We start from the raw sequence: 26,295 nt of genomic DNA, 5'->3' as shown, positions 1-26,295 counted from the left end.
CCATATGATCATCTCAATAGATGCAGAAATATTTTTGACAAAATTCAACACCCATTTATGATAAAAACTCTCCAGAAAGTGGGAATAGAGGGAAACTACCTCAACATAATAAAGGCCATATAAGACAAACCCACAGCAAACATCATTCTCAAAGATGAAAAACTGAAAGCATTTCCTCTAAGATCAAGAACAACACAAGGATGTCCACTTTCGCCACTATTATTCAACATAGTTTTAGAAGTCCTAGCCACAGCAATCGGAGAAGAATAAGAAATAAAAAGAATACAAACTGGTAAAGAAGAAGTAAAACTGTCACTGTTTGCAGATGACATGATACCATACATAGAGAATCCTACAGATGCCACCAGAAAACTACTAGAGCTAATCAATGAATTTGGTAAAGCTGTAGGATACAAAATTAATGCACACAAATCTCCTGTATTCCTATACACTAACAATGAAATATCAGAAAGAGAAATTAAGGACACAGTCCCATTTACCATTGCAAAAAAAGGAATAAAATACCTAGGAATAAACCTACCTAAGGTAAAAGACTTGTACTCAGAAAACTATAAGACACTGATGAAAGAAATCAAAGATGACACAGACGGAGAGATATACCATGTTCTTGGATTGGAAGAATCGATAATGTGAAAATGACTATACTATCCAAAGCAATCTACAGATTCAATGCAATCCCTAGCAAACTACCAGTGGCATTTTTTACAGAACTAAAAGAAAAAATCTTAAAATTTGTATGGAGACAAAAACGACCCCGAATAGCCAAAGCAGTCTTGGGGGGAAAAAACAGAGCTGGAGGAATCAGACTCCCTGACTTCAGACTCTACTGCAAAGCTACAGTAATCAAGACAATATGGTACTGGCACAAAAACAGAAATACAGATCAATGGAACAGGATAGAAAGCCCAGAGACAAACCCACGCACCTATGGTCAACTAATCTATGACAAAGGAGGCAAGGATATACAATGGAGAAAAGACAGTCTCTTCAATAAGTGGTGCTGGGAAAACTGGACAGCTACATGTAAAAGAATGAAATTAGAACACTCGCTAACACCATACACAAAATTAAACTCAAAATAGATTAGAGAGCTAAATGTAAGACCGGACACTATGAAATTCTTAGAGGAAAGCACAGGCAGAACACTCTATGACATAAATCACAGCAAGATCTTTTTTCATCCACCTCCTAGAGTAATGGAAATAAAATCAAAAATAAACAAATGGGACCTAATGAAACTTCAAAGCTTTTGCACAGCAAAGGAAACCATAAACAAGATGAAAAGACAACCCTCAGAATGGGAAAAAATATTTCCAAACGAATCAACAAAGGATTAATCTCCAAAATATATAAACAGCACATGCAGCTCAATACTAATAAAACAAAAAACCCAATCAAAAAATGGACAGAAGACCTAAATAGACATTTCTCCAAAGACATACAGATGGCCAAGAAGGACGTGAAAAGCTGCTCAACATCACTAATTATTAGAGAAATGCAAATCAAAACTACAATGAGGTGTCACCTCACACCGGTGAGAACAGGCATCACCAGAGAATCTACAAACAACAAATGCTGGAGAGGGTGTGGAGAAAAGGGAACCCTCTTGTACTGTTGGTGGGAATGTAAATTGATACAGCCAGTATGGAGAACAGTACGGAGGTTCCTTAAAAAGCTAAAAACAGAACTACCATATGACCCAGCAATCCTACTACTGGGCATATACCCAGAGAAAACCATAATTCAAAAAGACACATGCACCCCAATGTGCACTGCAGCACTATTTACAATAGTTAGGTCATGGAAGCAACCTAAATGACCATCAACAGATGAATGGATAAAGAAGAAGTGGTACATACATACAGTGGAATATTACTCAGCCACAAAATGGAACAAAATTGGGTCATTTGCAGAGACATGGATGGATCTAGAGACTGTTATACAGAGTGAAGTATGTCAGAAAGAAAAAAACAAATATCCTATATTAACGCTTATATGTGGAACCTAGAAAAATGGTACAGATGAACTGCTCTGCAAGGCAGGAATAGAGACACAGATGTAGAGAACAAACATATGGACACCAAGGGGGGAAAGTGGTGGGGGTGGGGTGAATTGGGAGCTTGGGATTGACATGTATATACTAATATGTGTAAAATAGATAACTAATAAGAACCTGCTGTATAAAAAATAAATTAAATTTAATTTAAAAATTTTAAAAAAAAGAATTGATGGACATTGTGACTTGGTTTCTCTTTCTAATACAGACTAAATAGAAAAGATGTCTTTTCTGAGGCATTCCCCAAACCTTGTTACAATAAAGAGCAGCCATTAACACCTACTTTATTCATCTCATTATACAAAGAGGACTATAACAGCTCCAGTAACACAATGACACTTTGATAACCCTATAATTCAGACACCATATATTCTAGGATATAAGGTTAATTTGTTCAGTTTTTTTCTCCATATAACCCTCAAATGTTAGCAGTGAATTTTCTGTGTGTGTTTTTCAGAGTTGCTATTACTTTTGTACACTTTTTTCTTTGAAGAATAACATAAATACAGAAAAATATATAAGCTTGGTGAATTTTCACAAAGTGAACACACCCACGTAACCAGCACTCAAAACAAGAAACAGAACATTACTAGCACCTCATGAAGCCCCTTCATATCCCAATCCGAACACTTTCTCCATCTCCCACAAGCGTATTCAATCTCCTGACACCACAGATAGTTTTACCTGTTTTTGAAATTTATGTAAATGGACACTCTTTAGTGTCTGGGTTCTTTTGCTCAATATTATATTTGTGAGATTCACATATTATTATATATAGCTGTTCCTTGTTCACTGTGACCAATGTTTAACATTCATTGTGTGATTATGCCAGAAACTTATCTACCCATTCTACTGTTGATAGGCATTAGGAAAATTCCAGTTTGGACTACTACAATTAGGCCCGCTATGAACATTTTGTCCATCTCTTCTGGTGCCGATATGCACACAATTTTGTTGTATATAGATCTAGAAGTGGAAATGCTAAGTCACAGAACATCCATGTGTTTAACTTTGGTAAATAACTAATAAACTTAAGGAAGAAAATAGTTTAAGGTCTTTACAGAGAAATTTGAATGATTAATGATTCATCAGAAGGTGCTGACTTCAAAAACTACTTTCAGAAGGATAAACATACTTAAATAGGACAGTTGACCCACACTGCTTCCAAAGAAAGCAATTTACTTTTGAATATTTTCACCAGCAATTCTGCATGTGACAATAACAGAAGTAACCAAGTCTGTCTTATCCTTTCTGGAATTGATGATGCTAAAAATTTAGGATCAACAACTGAAAAGCCATTATTACCAATAAGGTAAAGTAACCACCTTCCTGACAAGTTACAGAATATAAATGTTACAAGTCAGAACTCTGCAGTAGTTAAGCCTGTACTCATTTAATCACACCCCTGGAAATTGAAAGAGACTTCAAAACTAGTTTAACCTTCAGGTGGTCATATAAATGACTTCTACACCAGTGAACACACTAATAAAAATTCATTTAATCCTGGAACAGAAAAAGAATATTATGCAAAGACTAAGGGAATCTGAATAAAGCATGGACTTTAGTTAATAATAATGTATCAATATTGGTTCATTACAAAAATATGTATATATAGGTTCATTAATTATAACAAATGTACCGTACTAATGTAAGATGTTAATAATAGGGGAAATGGGGATAGGGTATATATGGGAATTCTGTGTACATTTTCCTGTAAATCCAAAACTGTTTTAAAATAAAATTTATTTTTAAAACTCCATTTAAAACTCTGTAACGTAATCTGCAGATTGTAATACACCTGCTAAACTCTTCTCAGAATGCAATCCAAGTGCACTCTGAGAGCTGAAAGACACCCATACAGACATACATACACACACGCATACATACAATCCTGCTATCTGTGAGCTTAGACACATAGTTACATGAAGGAAGCATTCTATCTGCGCCAATTTTAGTTTTGCTCCTAGCTATAAAACTTCTTTTTATTCCAACTAACCTAACCTTTTTTGAGTATACACTACAAGCACTTAGTGATTCATTAAGAAGCAATTCCCCAGTTATCGTCAAATGATAAAAGTATCTAAACTCCAAGTAAGGTCAATTTTCCAATATATCATTTCTTTGTGGTTTAAATCATTGAGTCTTTGCTTTTACTTCATGGAAAATAAAGGAAAAAGACTGTGCCTTACAGCTAGTAGGGAAAACAAGTAGCCCTAACATGGTATACGGCCTAGTAGAAGGAACCCTGGGCAACGAGGCAGGAGACCTAGCTTCTAGCTTTAGTTCTATCCCTAATCTGCTACCTAATGAATTCAACTGTGGTTCTACCAAGTTTATATCTAAATACAACTTGAAGTTTGGTTCTTTTATAGCAGAAATCAAACGTTTTCTTTAAGAGTCAGGTATTTTAGGCTTTGTGGGTCACATGGGCTCTGTTGCAACTCAACTCTTGCTGTAGTGCAAAAGCAGTCATAGACAACATGTAAATGACAAATGTATCTCTTCCAATAATACTTTATTTACAAAAACAAGCAGTTGTCTCGGCTGTAGTTTGCCAATCCCTATTCTGTAATATCAAGGGCAAGAAAATCAATTGGCAAGATTGATTTTGTAAAACTACAACATGAGTGCACACTGAAATAAACTGTGTTTTGCTTGCAGGGTGAAAATGCTTATGAATCAGGATCTTCACATACCTGAGAATGTTCAAATTTCCCCTGCGTGAACAGGTCACATCACCAATACCTAAGACAGAGCAGGAAAACACTCTCCCTTACATGGTTGTTAATGACATAACGGGGGGGGGGGGGGGGGGGGTGTTAATTTACATAGGCAAAATTTACAAGGTGACCTGCAAAAGTAAAATACCAGGTTTTAGCAACTTTAGCAGTAAATACAGAAACCCAAACCTCATTAACACCAACAGTCACTTCTTCCTTATAGTAAGCTAAATAAATTCAGAAAATTGCCAAGGTCATTGGCTTCCCTGGGAGAGCTGCTCAGTTTCCACGTAACTCAAGTGGTTTAGACCAGCAGACGCTTGGTCATCCATAACCTGTTAAATTTCCAGGAGGCCAGACTAACTAACTGTTTGTGCTAATGTAGAAGCTCTGATTCATTCTGGGATGGGACAGGGGTTGCTCATCGCTATAAATGGTCTAATCAAGCCAAGATCAGATCTATCCTCCCTTAGGGTCTACCTTAGTAAAAATGTTCCATTCTGTGATAAGTCACCTTGCTAAATGCAGCATCATGTCAGCTACCAGGTATTCAATAGCAGGCTGGAGCAAAGAGACGGCCCACAAGGATCAAGCAAGTGCCTTTTTAAAAACTAATCTTAAGGAGTTCGAGTTCCTCTCCATGGCTTTGCAAAGTAAGCAAAAACCATGCCAAATAGTAAAAAAGGCACTTACTTGACTCCCACAGTCCAGCTCCACACTCTAGCAGCTAAGATGTCACTGGCATGGTACATGGAGAGTGAGGTGGAAACGATATCTTGCCAACCACTGTAGGAATGGTAGTGAAAGACCTAAAAGAATAGAAAAAAGTAAAGTCAATGTCAAAGGTAAAGGCCTTCCTGAGCCTGCTGACATGGGTACCTCAGCATATAATGCCAAAAAAGAAAAGAAAGTCTGAAAATCTCTCAAAGAATGTCTGAAAATCTCTTGTTTAAGCCATTCTTAGCTGCTGGTTATTACAAGTGACCCTTAGGACAAGAGGGCACTTTTAAAAGAATATGAGTTATAACCTAGAATAAATCCAGACTGGTTATGAGAAACTCTGAAATAATACTTTTTTTCTTCAAGGAAAGAAAGTATTAAATCCTAGAAAACCACATAGTAGGCTCATAGAGAAATAAAAACAGAGAATTTGAAGCAACAACTCATAAATCAATACTTCTAGAAATAGTATTAAGGGGAATTTTTTTTCACCCCACCTCTACCCTTACAGCATTTGAAAAACAGATAGAACCCTGATAAACTATGAAGAAATAAGAAATATTTTAAAAAACTTAAGGGGTCCCTGGCAATAGAAGTCTCAGGCTACCCAGGTTCGTTCAGCAACTTTCATTAATTTCAGAAACAAGTTTACAAAACTTAGAAATCTTGGTACAGTTAAAATAAAAAAATCCAATTCACTTGCCTAGCTATACAACTCTCTGGTTTAGGAGACCTGTTTTTTTTTTTTTTTTTTTTTGCAGCATGCGGGCCTCTCACTGTTATGGCCTCTCCCGTTGCGGAGCACAGGCTCCGGACGGGCAGGCTCAGCGGCCATGGCTGACGGGTCCAGCCGCTCCGCGGCATGTGGGATCTTCCCGGACCAGGGCACGAACTCCTGTCCCCTGCATCGGCAGGCGAACTCTCAACCACTGCGCCACCAGGGAAGCCCAGGAGTCCTGTTTTAACATGCTTGACTCTTGGCCAATTAGTCAGAGATCATTAAAAAACAAGAACAGCAATTTTTAAAAGCCTGTTTACATACCTATCTCCTCTCTCCATACCTACACTATTTATGGGTGAAATAATTTGTGGAAAAAAATTAGTGTGATTCGCACATATGGTCACCTAATCTTTGATAAAGGAGGCAGGAATGTACAGTGGAGAAAGGACAGCCTCTTCAATAAGTGGTGCTGAGAAAACTGGACAGGTACATGTAAAAGTATGAGATTAGATCACTCCCTAACACCATACACAAAAATAAGCTCAAAATGGATTAAAGAACTAAATGTAAGGCCAGAAGCTATCAAACTCTTAGAGGAAAACATAGGCAGAACACTCTATGACATAAATCACAGCAAGATCCTTTTTGACCCACCTCCTAGAGAAATGGAAATAAAAACAAAAATAAACAAATGGGACCTAATGAAACTTAAAAGCTTTTGCACAGCAAAAGAAACCATAAACAAGACCAAAACACAATCCTCAGAATGGGAGAAAATATTTGCAAATGAAGCAACTGACAAAGGATTAATCTCCAAAATTTGCAAGCAGCACATGCAGCTCAATAACAAAAAAACAAACAACCCAATCCAAAAATGGGCAGAAGACCTAAACAGACATTTCTCCAAAGAAGATATACAGATTGCCAACAAACACATGAAAGAATGCTCAACATCATTAATCATTAGAGAAATGCAAATCAAAACTACAATGAGATATCATCTCACACCGGTCAGAATGGCCATCATCAAAAAATCTACAAACAATAAATGCTGGAGAGGGTGTGGAGAAAAGGGAACACTCCACTCCTGTACTGCTGGTGGGAATGTGCATTGGTACAGCCACTATGGAGAACAGTATGGAGGTTCCTTAAAAAACTACAAATAGAACTACCATATGACACAGCAATCCCACTACTGGGCATATACCCTGAGAAAACCATAATTCAAAAAGAGTCATGTACCAAAATGTTCATTGCAGCTCTATTTACAATAGCCAGGAGATGGAAACAACCTAAGTGTCCATCATCGGATGAATGGATAAAGAAGATGTGGCACATATATACAATGGAATATTATTACTCAGCCATGAAAAGAAATGAAATTGAGCTATTTGTAATGAGGTGGATAGACCTAGAGTCTGTCATACAGAGTGAAGCAAGTCAGAAAGAGAAAGCCAAATACCGTATGCTAACACATACATATGGAATTTAAGGAAAAAAAAATGTCATGAAGAACCTAGGGGTAAGACAGGAATAAAGACACAGACCTACTAGAGAATGGACTTAAGGATATGGGGAGGGGGAAGGGTAAGCTGTGACAAAGTGAGAGAGTGGCATGGACATATATACACTACCAAACGTAAGGCAGATAGCTAGTGAGAAGCAGCCGCATAGCACAGGGAGATCAGCTCCAGCTCGGTGCTTTGTGACTGCCTGGAGGGGTGGGATAGGGAGGGTGGGAGGGAGGGAGACGCAAGAGGGAAGAGATATGGGAACATATGTATATGTATAACTGATTCACTTTGTTATAAAGCAGAAACCAACACACCATTGTAAAGCAATTATACTCCAATAAAGATATAAAAAAAAAAATTAGTGTGATTTGCAAGAAAAATAGCAATAGTGAAAAAACAAAAATCATTCTTTTTTTTTTTTTTTTTTTGTGATACGCGGGCCTCTCACTGTTGTGGCCTCTCCCGTTGCGGAGCACAGGCTCTGGACGTGCAGGCTCAGCGGCCATGGCTCACGGGCCCAGCCGCTCCGCGGCATGTGGGATCCTCCCGGACCGGGGCACGAACCCATGTCCCCTGCATCGGCAGGCGGACTCTCAACCACTGCGCCACCAGGGAAGCCCACAAAAATCATTCTTAATTAGCGATACCCTCTCCTCTTTCCATCTAATTATTCCTACCAAAACAAAACAAACAAAAAACTCTTCTTTTACTTGCAGGTCCATTCAGCACCCTTTCCATCAGAACCACAATGGAAAAAACAGACAGTTGAGTTTAATCATTCTTGAGGCATCAGAATCCATCCAGTAAGAAAAAGCAAATAATTTAAGTTTTCATTCTAAATAAATTATAGCCGAAAGACTATTCTTGCACTAGCCCTTAATTCTAATATGCTTAAAGTTGGGTCACTTTTTTAATAGACAGTCTGGTGATTCAAATTGCCCAGGCCTCAATTAATTTAATTAGAATGGGATATTCACTGTTAATAGCATATCTGACCAGACTACATCTTGGGTGCCTAACTAATGTTTTCTTCTTAGTTTTGGCTTGTGTTTGCTTTGCCTTCGCTACAGTCCCTGGAAAGCATCCAATTTATTAGTGTTTCCCTCACTGCATCAGCATTTCTGGTTAATGCATTATGGCAAATCATTTGGAGGGAAACCTGAATGAAGTTCTGTACTGTGTATTCTGCAAAATTGTTCAAACCATATCAAAGATATTGCAAATAAAAGACAGCATGAAACTGGGAAGAAAAAATATTTATCAGAGATCTTTTAAATCAATGACTACAAAGAAAGAATATACACTGCCATATATATATATATATATATATATGATTTATTACTAAAACAAATACTTATTTCACACCACCTTCCTCAAAAAGAAGTACTTCCCCTCAGACCCACACCTTGTTTTTCCTTCACTCCATCAAAACCATGACACAATCCAAGAACAGTTGTGTTTTTAACCATATAAGTGACATATCCTTTTACAAAATAAAGCAGGTAGTTCCAAATTGCAAATTATTCCAAACACAGAAAAGAAACAATGAATAAATACCAACAAGTTTTCATTCACAGCTTCTCTGCGCTTGAAAAATCTGAGAATTTTAATAGAACTAACCAAGCTTTTGCTGCAGCTCAGTCCCTCATGAGCTCACTGTAATATAGCAGATGCTGTTCTGCATTTTGTACAAGACACGTTCATCTGTGTAATGAAACATTACTCTTCTCCGCCTTCTCTCAGGAAGTATAAAGGGTTTTCCCAGGAAAACGATAAATGAGGACATTCCACACCAAAGGAGGAAACTGGCTTTTTTGAAAGTCAAAACAACATTCTTAATCTAACTTTTAAAATGACATAACATATTTCTCTTTCCTGTCCCCCTAAAATATTCAGCTAAAAAGGCTTTCAGTCAACAGGAGAATAGTTAAATATGTGCAATAGAGAAAGAAATACCACATAGTTAAAAATGAATGAATCAGAACCACAGGTATCAACTACATAATTAAAGTATTAAGCAAAAAAGAACAAATTGCATAAGGATATTATACAGTATAATATCTTCTAAATAAGGTTTAAAACATGTTTACAATATTGTATGAGATATATATGGCATAAACACATGCACAGGAAACACCGAACTGGAGAGAATGTTACTTTTGGGAAAACAGGAGAGGAAATAGGATTAAGGAAGGAAACTTGGGGTAGCAATTATAGCTGTATTGTTTAATTTCTCAAGCTAAAGGAAATACATTATTCTACTTGTTTTTATAGATATTACATACTTCATAATTTAAAAAGAATACTTTCCCCTTATATGTTTGACTGAACACAACATAATTTCCTTATGAAGGACATCCACCTTCCCCATCCCCACCCCCAAAAAACAACAACCCTCTACGTTGGTATGGCCTTTCCAAGTGAGCTTCTCTGAGAGCCTGCTCCTCAGTAGTTACTTTCTGTCTTTTCTTCTATTAGGGCTGCTACTGTCTGATGCTGGCTGTGATGTGACCTCGGATCCGTTACTCAGAGCCTCAGCTTGTCTCTACTTTTAATCTTACCAAGAATACTCGTTTCAGGCAAGAAAGCTATTACACATAGCTCCCTTTCATTTTCCCCCTTTTACTGCCAAAAGCTCTAGCAATCATTGAAAAGAGAGCCATTATGTATCTAAAGCTCACCAGACTTTGTGGCACTTGGCCAAGCTATGAACTCTATTAGTAGTTGATTCTGAATCAACTAATGCAGTCTGAGATATTAAAATTAAAGAAAGTACTGACTGGAGTTCAATTCTCCTTTTAATAAATGAATATTCCAAAATTCTGTAATATGGTATACTACAATTCTGTTCTATCATCTCAACTGTGCATGAACAACATTTTGTTTTGAAGCTTAAGTCAGAGCTAGAAATGGAAAAAATAAATTTCATTTTCTTTGGGGTTAAAATGAGAACAAAATAAAGAAACAAAACCCAATTATTAACATGCATATAGATGAGACACTCACACAGCATATACCCTTGGGATCCCCTCAAAAACAAACAAACAAACAAAAAATCACTACTACCTCTTTCTGGTCAGAAAACTCATTTTTCCTGTCTGCTCAGCAGCTTCTATCCCCAGCACTCAAAGATCAGGGAAAGCGAGGTAAGAAAGAGAAACTGACAGAGATAGACATAAGCTGGTATTCTGTTTACAAAAGAAATGTTATTCCATCAAAACCAAATCAAAAACTTTCAATTTTCTTATTAGGTTTTTACTATTTTTTCCACTCCATTCAATCTATCTTTAAATACTTCTTTAAAGTATTCTGATATCTATACTCTGTTTTAAAATGAAAAAGAGGTTTTTAATCACACTTGGCCACTTGCCACAGCCCTGCTTCACAGCAGCTAGCAGAATTCTGGCAGTACAAGATACAGGATACAGTAGGGGTAGAATGGAAAAACAGAAGATTAGCTCCAAAATAAACACCTCCAAAAATCTGTCATCTTTGGAAATATATATCTGTAGGGAATCTAGAGTTGGCAGCACCTTGTTTAAATAGTTCCTTTCTCTCTTCGGCAGTGCCCAGTCCTTCACTCTTCTCTCTTCTCCCTCACTTGCTCCAAATACCTACCAGGTAGTTGTCATTGTGTCAATTTCTTAAATTACCTATAGCGTAACAGCACTACAATCTTTTTCCGTTACTATTTTTACTTAGCGTTTTATACAGCCATGCTTGTTTCAGCACAATCTGTGCACTCTTTTAAGATTACTAGCTGCTGCCTGAATCAAAGAAAAGTAATTCCTTCTTCATAGTTCTATGATTCCCATTACTGCAGAATCTAGGCAGAGAACAAGATGATACACACCTGCATTATTCACCAGGTTGAAGGATTTAGACAATGGTCCCTAGGATTTTTTAACTCAGTGTTGGACTCTCATTTGTCCAACACTGACTGAATGTCTACATTCATGACACTATATTAGACTCAGTTCACAGAGTTTGGGAGAACAGACTGCTACCAGCAATTAATCACTTAAGATTTTCCCACTGGGGATTTCTGTAGTGTAAATACAAAGAAACATTTTCTGTTTCAAGCTGGCAGGCCACAACTCAGAATTAAATTATTAGCACAGTCCTGTCTCCCCTCAAACACTCCAGCATTAACTGCTTTTTTCCTCCTCCTCTCTCTCCAACTCTCTGAATTCCCCACCACATCTCTACCTCTCCCCCAACTCCCTCAGCAGTTTGAACTGATAAAAGAAGAAAAAAAAGAAAGATGGGAATAAAGGCCTGATGAATTATGAGGAATGCAGGGTAAATTGTTCACCAAGATGTCAGAAAGTAATTATGCAAACTGTCCTGAAAAGGAATTGGAAGGCTCTTTTTCTTCACTTCAAGTCCTTGGCCCTTGTGAGAATAAGCAAATATATGTCCGTCTGTTTATGATTTTATACAAGCTACCCAATGAAACAACATAAAAGTTACCTGTCAAGTGTTATATAAAAATGATACATAACTTAGAATTAAAGAAGCCCTTTAGGCTCACCTAATCAAGCATCCTTATTTAAGCAACAAAAATAATAGGATCAAAGAGGTTACATCACTTGTCCAAGGTCAAACAGCAAGTTAATGGAAGAGAAAGGAGCAGAACCCAGACCCCTAACTATTATACCACATGGCACCTAATTCTCTTCAATTACTTACTCTTTATTTTGGTGACTGCAAAACATACACACACACACACACACACACACACACTCTCTCTCTCTCTCTCTCTCTCTCTCTCTCTCTCTCACCACTTCCATCTTTTCATTTATTTAACTCTCAGAAAACTATTAAAAGATTCTGTGATGGTACAGCTATTCTTTGCTCCCATAAGATTTCAAAAGGTTCATCAACTACATCTCAAATACAATCTCCTCTGGTAGAGCAGATACTGTAATGTCTCTAAAAAACTGTTATAATTATCAAGTAAATACTTACCTTTGTATTATAATACCTAGAAGACCAAAGAATATGTGCTCTCTAAAAACAGCAATCCAGTAAGGTCCAGTCAATTAAAATGTTAGAGAATCACTCCAAATAACTTGTTCTCAATTTTATATATATATAATAATGCTCTTGAGAAACTAGAGTGGCAGAAGCGGTAGGAATCTTGTATATCTACATTTATAATATGGGAAGAAAAACTGCTAAAATTTTACTAAGATTTCATGCTTAGGAATGGCTAGTTATGTTGTTTATTTTGTTTGTTTTTTAAAAAGTAAGATCATCACACATACAATGCTTACTATTCCCTAAATGGAGTCAAATATTACAAAAATGGAAAGTTAGAGAGGACAGAGTTCAAGAAAATTACTCAAAAGTATTCCTCTAGTTAATGAACATAATGTTAAGAGTTTCTGCTTTGGGAGAGTATAATACACAGGACACATTCTTTCAGCAAAGATTTGCTGAGTGCTCATCATGCTATGTGAACTTTTTCATACTGCTATGCAAATCTTCCAGATTCTGATAGTATGAGGTGGGGGCAGGGGGAGGCAGAAATAAGGGGATAAGGTGGATGTCTGATTTTATATATAAATTTTTAAATCATTTAAAAATAATTAAACCAGTTTTTTTAAAATACAAAAGCAGGGGCTTCCCTGGTGGCACAGTGGTTGAGAGTCCACCTGCCGATGCAGGGGACACGGGTTCATGCCCCGGTCCGGGAAGATCCCACATGCCGCGGAGCGGCTGGTCCCGTGAGCCATGCGCGTCCGGAGCCTGTGCTCCGCAACGGGAGATGCCACAACAGTGAGAGGCCCACGTACCGCAAAAAAACAAAAAAACAAAACAAAACAAAACAAAACAAAAAAAACAGAGGTGTAGAAAAGACAACAAAGAAGCATGTTTCACACGATGATAAAAAGGAACACACAAAAAAAGTCAAGAAATAAAATTTCAGTACCTGAGTAACACAGTAACACAGGTCTTGAATTGAACTGTCTTTCTACCTAGTACTTAGTAGATGAGTGATAGAACTTGATGATTAGTTGTGGACTATCAACTCTACTTCCTATATCTCCCTTCTCTCTATTCTCTTTTCTCCATCGTCAAGGCTGCTGTCCTAGTTCAGACATCTTTTGCCTGGTCCATTAAGATGTTCCTTACTGGTGTCTGTCTTTCCAGTCCCATCCTCTCCAATTAAGCCTTCACACTGCTGCCAGTGTGACCTACCTAAAAGCACAAACATAACCATGTGATTCCCTTACTTGAAATTCTTCCAATGCTCACCTACGGACAAGTAGTAATTTTCCAAACTGTGGCTTAAATTGTAGAATCAATTTAAATGAGTCCCAACCAGAATTTCCTTAAGAAAAGAGAACAGAAACTATGCATACATAGTAAAAATATTGTTTCATGAGACTTTTCCTAGTTTTATGCACACATGCATGTGCTCAATCATAACATAAAAGGTATTTCTACTGTGGGTTGAGTTTTTTAAAAAACCACTGAACTACATCATAAAATGTCAGCTCCTTCACAAGTCCTTTCACAATCTGATCCCTCACCACAGCAAGTGGTGAAGAGACAGGCTCTGTAGCCAGACTACTTGGTTTTATATGCTGGGTATGCCATTCGCTAGCTGTGTTATCCTAGGCAAGTCATTTACTAGCTATGTGTCACTAACTGTCTGGGCAAATCACTTAACCAATCTGATGCAACTCAGTTTCACTATCTGTAAAATGAGGATAATAACAATACCTACTCACAGGGTGTCACAAGAATTAAGTGAGACTGTGTACAGTGCTTGGCACATGGTGCACTTCATAAATATTAATTATTATTGGTATCACTGCTACTGTCCAGCCTAATAATCTTCAGCTATTCTTGCTCATATCCAGTTGTAACAAATTACAGGCTGTTTCTCAAATACATCATACTCCCTCATATTGTCATGTTAGATACTAGTGCTGCCTGGAATATGAACCAACCTTTTCAGTCCCCCACACATTATATTTCCTCATATTTCAGCTCAAGCAAGGCCTCACCAGTGAAACCTTCCCCAACATCCTCGGGTAAGTCTAAGTGCTCCCACTGACCTCCATAGGGAAAAAAAAAAAAGCACAGCCAGTTACAGTCTTGTTTATAGTCTTGTCTCCTGGCCAGACTGTGAACTCTTAGAACCACAACAGAAACATCTCTCCTTACCAGCACAGTGTCTCACAGAGTAGGAGTTCCACAGATATATTCTGAATGACTCTAGGTATTAACCTTTCTAGGTCTTTATTTTCTCATCTGTACAATGGGGATGGTATTTTGCCTGAAGGGTTGTTGTGGAGTATACTACAAAATGTTATAAAAGTGCTTGATATAGAAGCAATGCTCAGTAATTACCAGGTTTACTGGGTGGGACTTTTTAGAATCTTAAACTAAATTTCAAAGATTTGGAGGGGGGTGGGGGGTAGGCGTAATACCTTAGACTCTTATCAGTTAATACCTGGGGGGGGGGGAGAGGGTGGAGAAAGAGATTTAAGAAATGTAGTCAGTGGGAGGGATGGTGAGGTGTCTTGGAAAAAACTGCAGCAGATGCTTGAGAAAGTAACAAAACTGAAGGAGCAGGTGCTGAAAAGGAAGGAAGACCCACACTGACAACCAGCATGGTACAGCTTTAATTCTAGCCAGACGTAGGCTTAAATCCCAGCTCCAAAACATTTGTCCATCTTTGCATCCCTATCATTAAAACAGTTTATGACACGTAAGAAGAAATGAACCTATCCCGTCCTCAATTTCCTCAAACTAGCACAATATATCAAACTAGCACAATAATACCTCTTATAGGGTTATGGTGAGAATTAAACATGGAAACACAGTGCCTTTAGCTCTTAGATGCTTTCTTCCGTATCTACTCCTCTATCTTTACAGGTTAGGTAGTTCAGCTGACCTATTTGCTCTCCTGTTATTTTATAAACTATCAGTTGCATTAACTTCCTCTAAAGTTTAAAGCATACATTAATACTCTTAAACATCCTGTAACACCATTTACTATAGGTAAGTAAGAAGTATTATACAAAGTGGGCCTGTCTGAGAAGGCAAAAAAAGAATTTAAAAAATCTTGAAACCTGGGCTTCCCTGGTGGCGCAGTGGTTGAGAGTCCGCCTGCCGATGCAGGGGACGCAGGTTCGTGCCCCGGTCCAGGAAGATCCCACATGCCGCGGAGCGGCTGGTCCCGTGAGCCATGGCCGCTGAGCCTGCGCATCCGGAGCCTGTGCTCCGCAACGGGAGAGGCCACAACAGTGAGAGGCCCGCGTACCGCAAAAAAAAAAAAAAAAAAAAAATCTTGAAACCTATAAGGTAGTACGGCTCAGGACTGTACATTTGAGACTGTCCTCTGGATAGTATCATACACCCAATGGGCTCTGCTCAACAATTTTCTGGTGATTATTACAAGTGCTCTCCCCAAAATAAAGTGGACAATAAATTTTAAAAATGTAAAAACTGAAAACTTTAGTAACGAAGCATAAAAGGTAAAGACCTCACTCTTTTGGATTAATAAATATTATTAATATCATTAAAGAACTTTTGGAAAAGCCTCTTATTTTTAAGAGAGATGTCAAAATGCAATGTCATACTATCCAATTATTCCAGAACTGTATTAGAAAAAGTTCAGCTTTAGTATGCTATTAGACCCAGTCAATGATATAATTTACCAAGTTATGCTTTTATGAATTAAAAAAAATCAAGCCTGTACACGGTTTATGAGTCAAGAATTCACTAAACTTATTAAAATTACTTTGCTTGAAGTCAACTTTCATTTTTACACAGGCTGTCTCAATGCAAGCAAAGTGCAGTGAAATAAATAAACAGATTGTTTCCCTTCTGTGTTCAGCTGCAGAGGTCAATTTTTTATCAGATGTCCTCAAGCTTGATCTAAATCAGGAAGTAACTATTCAAGATTCAGTTTGACTTTAGGGTCTTACTGGAAGAATCTGACCCCAATTCACTTTTTTTTTTTTTTTTTTTTGTGGTACGCGGGCCTCTCACTGTTGTGGCCTCTCCCGTTGCGGAGCACAGGCTCCGGATGCACAGGCTCAGCGGCCATGGCTCATGGGCCCAGCCGCTCCACGGCATGTGGGATCTTCCCAGACCGGGGCACGAACCTGTGTCCCCTGCATTGGCAGGCGGACTCTCAACCACTGCGCCACCAGGGAAGCCCACGTTTGTTTTTTTTTTAAAGGAGGTTTTTTTGTTCAAAGGTATAACTGGATAAGTAGATTTGTTTACAACCATTCTTGCAAAATACTTAAAAAAAATACAACCAACTTCTTTGCAAACAGCAGACACAGACCTCAACTATGATGACCTAATTTTTGGTGGATAATGTACACGATTAGGCAGAAACAGGCAAGCTCACACTGGTAGATTAACTATCTCAGTCAAAACTCTGTTTGTGGCCCCCACTTCTCGATCAATTTCTGTTCTCACTTCGTCTTCTACCATCTTGTCGACTTCCTGACCGACTCCCCTGTCGACTCTGTCTACCTGACCGGCCACCATATCGACCACCTGACCAGCCACTTGACCAGCCACTCCTCTGTCTGGAATTAGAAGATGTGTTTCCATCATAATATTCTTCAATTTCAGGCAACTTGGCTGGCACTGAGAGTACCCAGTCTGAATCATGCCACTCTGCCTGTAACCATTCTCAGTTGTGGGAATATCAAAGCAAATGCCCATATTTTCTTTTAGGAGGCATATTCTGGTAATTTGGGACACAGCATTACTACTCAACTTTCTGTTAAGTTCTTTCCAAGCACAGCTAACATCCTGTATTTCTTCTGGGCTTCCAGAATCATGGTCACAACCCCCTTATCAGAGGTGATCAAAGAACGTGGTTCAAAACTTGATGCGCCAGAGATGTGGGCTAATGCTGCAGCCAATGCATCCACTGCCCCTTTCTCTTCTATCAGTCTCTGAGCTGATGGTCAGAAAAAATCAACAGCAGCATAAGAAATGCAAGCCAGAGACTTGATGGCATCCATGCTTTTAGATTTAATTAAATCCATTGTAGAAGGAACACCTACACGTTTAAAAGTAATTCCTGTTTTTTGTTCCACATATCTTAGTTGACCTCTTTCTCTTGGTTGATAAAAACATATGCAAATCCCTGTCCAACCAGCTCTATCTGTGCATCCAGAGAGATGAATATAGGACTCAACATCCTGTGGAGGTAAACTCTGAATAACCAGGTCAACCTCAGGAATGTCCAAACCACGGGCAGCAACATTGGCTGCCACCAAAACTACCCTCTCTGAAGCCTTTCAGTGTAATTTCTCTTTGTGACTGTGCAACGTCGCCATGTAAACACTGGGCATTCTGTTTTATATGTGGATTCATGGCCATATCAGTTACATTCTTTTTGGTCTCACAGAAGATAATAGCCCTCCCTTCAGACCCACTGTAGACTTGAAGGACATCTCCAATAACTGCTGGCCTCTGAGACTAATGGCACTGGATGGTCAGATGTTCCACAGTAGTTGCAGCCTTTTGAGTCATTTTCCCAACAAGGTCAACCTGTTCGTATCTGGATTTCATGTATTTTTTTGCAACTTTGTATACCCACTGTGGGCAAGTTGCAGAAAAATGTAAAGTCTGAGGATTGTCTTCAGAATCAGTTTTGTAGGATTTGTGGATAATATCTTCAACTTGTTCCGCAAAACCTAAATCTAACATTTGATCCGCTTCATCCAGCACAACGTGGTGCAGTTTAGAAAGATCTAATCGGCCGCTCTGCAGATGATCTTTGATACGAGCAGGGGTCCCAACCAAGATGTCAATACCAATTCGAAAATGATTCATTTGGTTTTGATATGATGTTCCACCATAAAAACACACCACACTGAGTTTCCTAGTTATATCTTTGAAGTCTTTGGCTACTTGGTTTGCCAGTTCCCTTGTAGGAGCCAAAACAAGTACCTTTGGTGAGTGGCTTTTTTTAATTGTCTCTTGATTTCTTTGGAGTCTTTCAATCAAGGGGATGGCAAAAGAGAATGTCTTTCCTGTTCCTGTCTGTGCTTGAGCAATTAAATCTTTTCCTTCATATACAGGACCAAAAGTCTTAATTTGAATAGGAAAGAGATATGTTACCCCTAGACCTTTCAGAAGCTTTATAGTCTCTTCAGAAATAGGGAAATTGGAGAAGGCTCCTTCTTTCTGTTCACGTATTAGGGTCTCTTCTAGTTTATTATCACTTGATTTCTGAGTAGAACTATCTAAGGATGACACTCACTTTTTTTTTCATATTCATCAGTATCTCCATTTGACAGATCTTTTCTTCTTGACTTGTGAGATTTAGAAAATTCATCTGAAAGTCTATGACATCCTTCCTTGGTGTCACCATTTAGCTTCTCTTTCATTTTAGCTTTTTTTGGGTTTGGGAGCATCCAGGTCACCTGCAACACCATTTCCTCTTGTTTCTGATTTCTCATCTGGGTCATAATGGTGCCTTGACTTCCTTCTATCGCTCCAGCATTGTGTAATAAGTTTTCAGCTTATCTAGTTTAAATCTTCCTAACAACCCTATAAGGGAAGTACACGTCCATAATCCCTTATCCGAAATTCCGACATCCACAGAGCTCTTTTGCCTCTCCTTCCTCTGGCTGTCTCCAAAGGCGCCTCCAACTCCATAATGTCCCCGCATAGGAGCTTCCCAGGCATCATTCGCAGCCACCGCTGCCGCCACCTCCCTCTGGGCACTGCGGCCACAACCACCTGCGGGCAGCGACAGGGTGAAAGGAAGCGGGGGCAGGGCAGCCTCCCAGACAGGGCCGTGCGTCACTTCCCCCAATTCACTTCTAACAACCAGTCTCAGCTTAATCATTTTTAGAATGAAACACAGAATTTTGTAATTTCATAGAAAAAGAACTTAATGGGAAAACCAGCAGATGTGTGAGCCATTTTCAGCTCTGCAGTAACTTGCTGGGCTACCAAGGAAAAAGCCACTTTACTGTTCCTGAACTTTTATTTACTTAACCTTGTCTTGTCGAGCTCTAAATTCTAGGACTCTTTTAAGTACATGTCTTCCATGGTAACATCTTAGTTTTCCTAATAACACATTGTTCCAGTATTGTATTAATCAGTCAAATAAAGAATAGAGGATTCCCCTATATTGAGTGGTTATCTTGAGATCTTAAAAGGTAATGTTGTCCTTAATCACAGGAAAACAAACAGTAATTTTTTTAAGAAAACCCACAGAGCACAAAGCTAGAATATAAAAAGAAATAAAAGCAACATCTTAGTAGTTATTCAGACTATGGTATCAACGAAGTGCTACTATAGAAGACCATGACCACTCCTTGATTTCCCTTTCAAACAGTAGGCAGCCCCAAAACCAAAATTCGCATTCAATTTATTGTCTTCAACATACACCATTCTTTTTTTTTTAATTAATTAATTAACTAATTTTTTGGCTGCATTGGGTCTTCATTGCTGCGCGCCGGCTTTCTCTAGTTGTGGCGGCGAGCAGGGGCTACTCTTTGTTGTGGTGCGTGGGCTCCTCAGTGCAGTGGCTTCTCTTGTTGTGGAGCACGGGCTCTAGGCGCACCGGCTTCAGTAGTCATGGCACACAGGCTTAGTAGTTGTGGCATGCAGGGTCTAGAGAGCAGGCTCAGTAGTTGTGGCGCATGGGCTTAGTTGCTGCACAGCATGTGGGATATTCCTGTACCAGGGCTCGAACCCATGTCCGCTGCATTGGCAGGTGGATTCTTAACCACTGCACCACCAGGGAAGTCCAACATACACCATTCTTGATGCTGCATTTCTATTTAGATTCCCTCTTAGAGTTCCATAAAGCATAAAATAGAGCCCCTTGAGACTCAGAAAAGTTCAAATAATCAGAATTTGTTGACTAAATCCAAATTTACTCATTCGACTATTTTATGGGGTTCAAAATAAGCAAGATTTTAAGATAAAGTTTCCATAATAAATCTGCTCTAAGCATATTTATCCACAACCTTCCAAATCTAAATATTATCGTCAACTAAAACAACAATAAATCTAGACTCTGATTCAAACATATATTCCTAATAATCTGGGTATTTATCATACTTTTGCTTCTTTGGATAGAAAGTGTGTACCACTGTAGAGCTAATCCAATGTTACCAACTCTGCATCAGTCCACCATAAAGAAGTGTAATGTACAACCAAAGACAGCACTGGCAATACCAAACTTAAAGCAGTAACCCAAATGTGGTTACCTAAGCAACAGGTCATTAAAAAAGTCAAACCGGGAGGCGGGGGGGTGGGGGGGGGTGGGGAGTAGAGCACACCTTTTCACTGGCAAGCAGACAAAAGGGTGCGTATTCAATTAATGCTTGTCTGAGTGTTATCTACGTACCTAGTACTGCTCTGGAGTCTATGAGAGACAAAAAGGTAACAAGATACACAATCGCTGCCCAGTAAGATAAGGTACCCACAAATGAAACATTTAGAGAACAAGCCAGTGTCAATCTGTGTCCTGAAAATAATAAGTCCTATCAGCATTCAGAGAAGACAGAATAGAACAATGGAAAGGGATTAAGAGCTAGGAAACACACATGTGAAGATTCAGACTAGGATTTCTCCTTGAATCCACCTCCATTTAAAAGAATTTTTATCCCAGATGTCATTAACCACAAACATAACAGAAAAGTCACTTCCCTCAGTTCCCATTAGGTCCGTTTTCTCATCTGTAAAGTGAGGAAGTTAGATTCAAAGAGGAGTCAAAGGTCACAGTCTCTCACCTAAAATGAACCTTAGCGGTTAGTGGAGTGGTTAAGACTGAAATTCCCCTGCAAAAACTGCACAGACATTTAATATGGGTATAGGAGACACTGGCTTAAGTACAGTGGAGTATTTGTGCTGGGTGGATCTGGCAAAGTAAGACTTAGCCAGATCATGAGGAGCCCAATTAAAGAACTGGGACTTACTTCTGTGTCAGGCAATGTAACCTCTGTTAAAACTTTCAGGTTAAAAGAAAAGTAAAAAAAAAAAACTTTCAGGTTAAACTGAAATGACATCACTGCCAAAGAACTACAATGTGTAAAGTAAAAAGGGACAGCCACAATCTATAACAGTATAATGACAGACTTAAGTAAGAGATTTAGCAATTCAGCATAGCCATTGACCACTAGGAAATGCCAACAGTCAGGCTGTCATAATCAGAGATGAGACAGTTTGATTTAGCAAAGAAATTACACAGTTCACAATGAAAGGCTGTTCCCCTCAAAGAATCATCCTTGAAAATTGCCACCTTCACTAACCACACAGAAAAGCATGCAACAGATATTTTACATCAGACTCAGTTACAGTCACAAGCTGGGAAGCAATAACAGGCTCTTCACATAGGAAAGGAAAAATTACACTAGATGGTGCTACAAATACTGAATAAGCCCCTGCACCTTTTCTCCTATTTACTCAGTTGAATGATGTTTTAATTGGGGGGGGGGGGCGGTACAAGCTATGTTTTATTACTTTGCAATCACATTTACCTATATTAGCTGAACTGTATTGCTCTGGACTTGTTCTTCAAACTTGGAAAAAATGAATTCCAAAAAACATACCTCTCAAGCAAAAAATTAACCAGTACTATAATTGGTTATGTCCCCCTGGCTCTAATTTACCATACCTACTACAGCAGAACAAAAGTGGCAAAAGCAGGACTTGTGATCTAGTCCGACACAGAGTGCCATCTGCTGCACATACACAGGATGTCACCTCTGCAAGATTCAACCTTAGTGTCTCTCAGGGACCTTTGTAAGAGCCAGTGGTTTGTTCCTATATTGCCTAATACATATGTCTCAAACTAACATAGAATTCTCACTCACGGGGTTTTGAAATACCAGTACTTTCATAACAAACAATAGTAAGTTTTATAAGCGAGGAGAAAGATGTGAAGGAGAAATTGTACTTTATAATAAAAAGAACACAATAAGGGGGTCAGAATATCTGGAGTGGGTGGGAGTCCTAAAACTGTTGTATATTCATCGTGTAATCCTGGCCAAGTCTCTCCCTTTCTGGGTCTTAATTTCAAGCATAAAATGTCAACAGTTAAATCTCTAAGAGATACCTTTCAAATTGAGTCTTGCGAGGAATCATAGAATAACAGATGGAGAGAGCTAAATACATGATAGCTTCGGAGCAATCGTAGAAAAAGAAAAAAACTGTTTACATATTTTAAATAATCAGGCACAACTTTTTTCAAAATCTTACAATTCTAAGTTCATTTGCAAGTCACCATGCATATAACACTTCTGCCCTTCAGAAATAACACTTCATTTTAGTTGTGCTTTCACCTCAAATTCAGCACATCACTTTTATCCACCCCAGAATAGCACAGAAAAACACTTTCATGAAGTACCCGCACAAGGAAGGCACTCACAGACTGAAAGATTCACACAGTGGAAAATATACAAGGCACAAATTTCAAAATGCTAAATGAATACCACACCCAAATAGTCTTAAAAACAAACTGCAAAGTCAGAAGATGTATTATCAAAATACAGAGATAAAGACAACTTGGTAAGTCTTTAAATAGTTTGAGGGGGAGGGGAATGCAATCAGATTTTTGGATTGCCTTATGTTTTTAAGAGAACAAAACACATAACTGGAGGCTATGAAACATGCAAATCTAAACTGAACTGTGGAAAGCTCGGCTCTCACCCAAAAGCTTCAGCAAAGCAATATGTCAGTATGCCAAAATGAAGAAGTACAGTTTTCTCATAAGAACGAGGATAGGTCCATACCTATGACTAATAATAACAATACCATCTTGCATTTAAAGAGCATTAGTTCTTTTCACTGCTCTTTCAGACACTTAATTTTACAATGTCATCAGTCTTGGGGTATCCTCTGAAAAGCTCCAGTTCAATTTTCCCTCAAGAGCTATGTGATCAGAACAAGACAGGTGGGTGTATTTGTTGAGAGCTGAAGGTACTACTTTCTGCTATCAGGCTGTCTGCAGTGATTCTCTTATTACCACACTATACAACTTAGCCCTAGGAAATAAAACCTACACTTTCTCTTGGAGTTGGCCAGAGACCAACGGCATGGGTCTAGAAAGTCCAAGGGAAGAGAACCTGCTGACTTGTTAGGTCAAGAACCCCATGCCAAGTTGATCTCTTGCAACTGAAAAAGACACACACACACACACACACACACACACACACACACACACACACACACACACACACACACACACACACACACACACACCCCAAGGCTGTTCAAATAGAAACTCCCGTGCGTTGCCAGCCAATGAAAGCCAGCAATAACTGGCTAATACAACCACCAAATCCCTGCCGCTGTGAACAACTTGTCATATTCTCTTCCCCTCTGCCTGCTGCCCACCTTCCTTCTTCAGGCACGCGTGAACAAGCTTATAAAGCAGCCCTCCAAAAGCACCACCGAGGACCTTTAAGGAACTAAGAGGTTGGAGCTTGCCTCCTGAAGCAATGCAGCATCCATCGCAAGGGTGCTGTTCCCCATGCCCACACGCAGGAAGTCACACAGGGGGATAAAGTTTGATTTTCTGTCTTGCCCGTTCCCAGAGGGTCGAGAAGAGAACTAGGGAGCGGCCCCGCTGGGGTCCTGGGTTGCCCTCCGGGGGACAGTTCCCAGCAGTATGGCACTGCCACTCTCCTGACACATACACAAGGCAGCCGCGGCAACTCAGGACACCCCAACCCGCCTGGAGGAGGAGGGAAAGGGGACAACTTGAACGAGGCTCAGTTCGGGAGCAATAGGGCAGAGCAGTTAAGTAAAAAGGAGGGAGGGACCGAGATCGGGGGCGGGTCAGAGAGAGGTTCAAGTCCCGTCCCTTCCCCGCCCTGGTGTCCCCGGTCCTGCGGGAACATCCCTGCCGTCGCCCCTCCTCCTCTCGGCTTCCTCCGCCCTGCCTTTTTTCCTGGTTGCCGCCGCAGGCGCCTGAAGGGCACGGCGGCTCCTCGGTGCCCGGCAACCTCTGGAGCGGCCGCGAGTTGAGGTAACTCGCCCGCTGCCCCGGCGGCCTGCCCGCCTGCTGATCCCACACGGCAGCGCCGCCCCGCCCTCCCCGGAGCCGCCGGGCGCGCTCGCTTACCGTCCGGTGGTGCTGCTGCTGCCGGTGGCGGCTGACGCCCAGCGCGGGGAAGCAGCCTGCAGTCAGCGCTCCGCAGCCGCCGGCGCCTCCGCCGCCTCGGGAGGAGAGGAGCAGCAGGAGCGATCTACCTGCGGCGGCCGCCATCTCTCAACTGGAAACGGCGCCGACCCAGGCAGCGCAGCGGACGGCCGGGGCGGAGCTAAGACCCGCCACTCACCGGCGCCGGTCCAACTGTCGCCCTTGACTGAGTTGATGAGGCGGGGCTTCTTGCAAGGCCCAATCGACAGGCGGGAGAACCACACTAGAGACTGCCTGTCACTTCCAGAGTTACCTATTGTGGGACATAGTCAATTACGGGCAAATTCTAGGGAACCGGTAATTGGCACCCGAGCCCCTCAGAATAGCACCAATAGAGATGGCATATTCGATTCGGCTAATCCTCACCAAAGATACAGCTAAGATAAGGGTAACTGGGGAAATGGATATTTGTACAAAGCTCTGTGCTTCGTGTTTTAAGTTGGCAAAATAGACACCAAATTAGTAATCATTAGCTATGTACGTTGGAACTCCCAACGACACGCCCAGAGTTATCATTCATAAATAATGGTATTTGGATATGCTGAAATTATCCCGTCATGGAGTGATCCAATGACTGTGATATGTAGCATAGTACAGGAGGGCTAGAATGATTATACCAAAGTCCCAGAATGAGTACATGTTATCAAAGTGAATCAACAGAACTGTATACATTTCAGATACTCAGTTCACTTTTACAGCACCTTTATACTGATATTCTTACACTCTCCAGAAGCAACACTCTATTTTCTTACGACTTTTGACCTTATGTGCAACTTATTAAACTATAGAAACAGAGCATGCTGATAATGTAATAAAAATCACGTAAAGGTTACCTTAATTAATTTTCATAATTTAGCTAAATTAGCCATTAGAATACACTTTGGAATAACCCTTTCTCTTGAAAAATCCTTCCACAGAGACAAGCTCATAATGATAGCTCATTGAAGAGTGAAAGAAAGATTTGAGGTTCCTGAATTTCCTCAGAAGAGGATTTCTTTGCTGTTTATTGTTATGAGCTAGTTAATTCTCACACCTCCTTTTAAAATCTGGAGCAGGGGCTTCCCTAGTGGCGCAGTGGTTGGGAGTCCGCCTGCCAGTGCAGGGGACGTGGGTTCGTGCCCCGGTCCGGGAGGATCCCGCGTGCGACGGAGCGGCTGGGCCCGTGGGCCATGGCCGCCGGGCCTGGGCGTCCGGAGCCCGTGCTCCGCATCGGGAGGGGCCACAGCAGTGAGAGGTCCGCTTACCGCAAAAAAGCAAATAAATAAATAAAAATAAATAAAATAAAATCTGGAGCAGCAAAACAGTTTGGTAAGCAAATAAAAGTATTATCCTAAATTTTGGGAAACATCTTTCTAGTGTACCCTAAGGTGATAAATTTA

The 26,295-nt window shown here is 39.9% G+C and overlaps 1 protein-coding gene and 1 pseudogene across 6 annotated transcripts in view; both read right to left on the bottom strand.

Moving 5' to 3' along the window:
• MCU (mitochondrial calcium uniporter) overlaps nucleotides 1-25,279 on the bottom strand; it is a 217,373-nt gene extending 192,094 nt beyond the window's left edge. Inside the window, exons 1-3 of one of the 6 annotated variants that reach the window (XM_049697311.1) lie at nucleotides 24,839-24,977; nucleotides 5,491-5,606; nucleotides 4,774-4,822 (exon numbers count right to left, since the gene is read on the bottom strand). Coding sequence is in view for 2 of the 6 variants with exons in the window: in XM_033434139.2 (XP_033290030.1) it covers nucleotides 24,839-24,982 (144 nt within the window). In the remaining 4 variants the exon portion in view is untranslated. Of the gene's footprint in view, nucleotides 1-4,773; nucleotides 4,823-5,311; nucleotides 5,449-5,490; nucleotides 5,607-24,838 lie in introns of those variants that run through there. The other 5 variants (XM_049697313.1, XM_049697312.1, XM_033434139.2 and 2 more) reach the window with 5 other exon arrangements.
• Nucleotides 17,156-20,981, bottom strand: LOC101270387 (ATP-dependent RNA helicase DDX50-like; annotated as a pseudogene).
• Nucleotides 25,280-26,295: the final 1,016 nt, after the last annotated feature.

The sequence above is a fragment of the Orcinus orca genome, chromosome 14 (assembly GCF_937001465.1).
Source record: "Orcinus orca chromosome 14, mOrcOrc1.1, whole genome shotgun sequence".
NCBI lineage: Eukaryota > Metazoa > Chordata > Mammalia > Artiodactyla > Delphinidae > Orcinus > Orcinus orca.
This window is presented reverse-complemented; position numbering and strand designations above follow the sequence as displayed.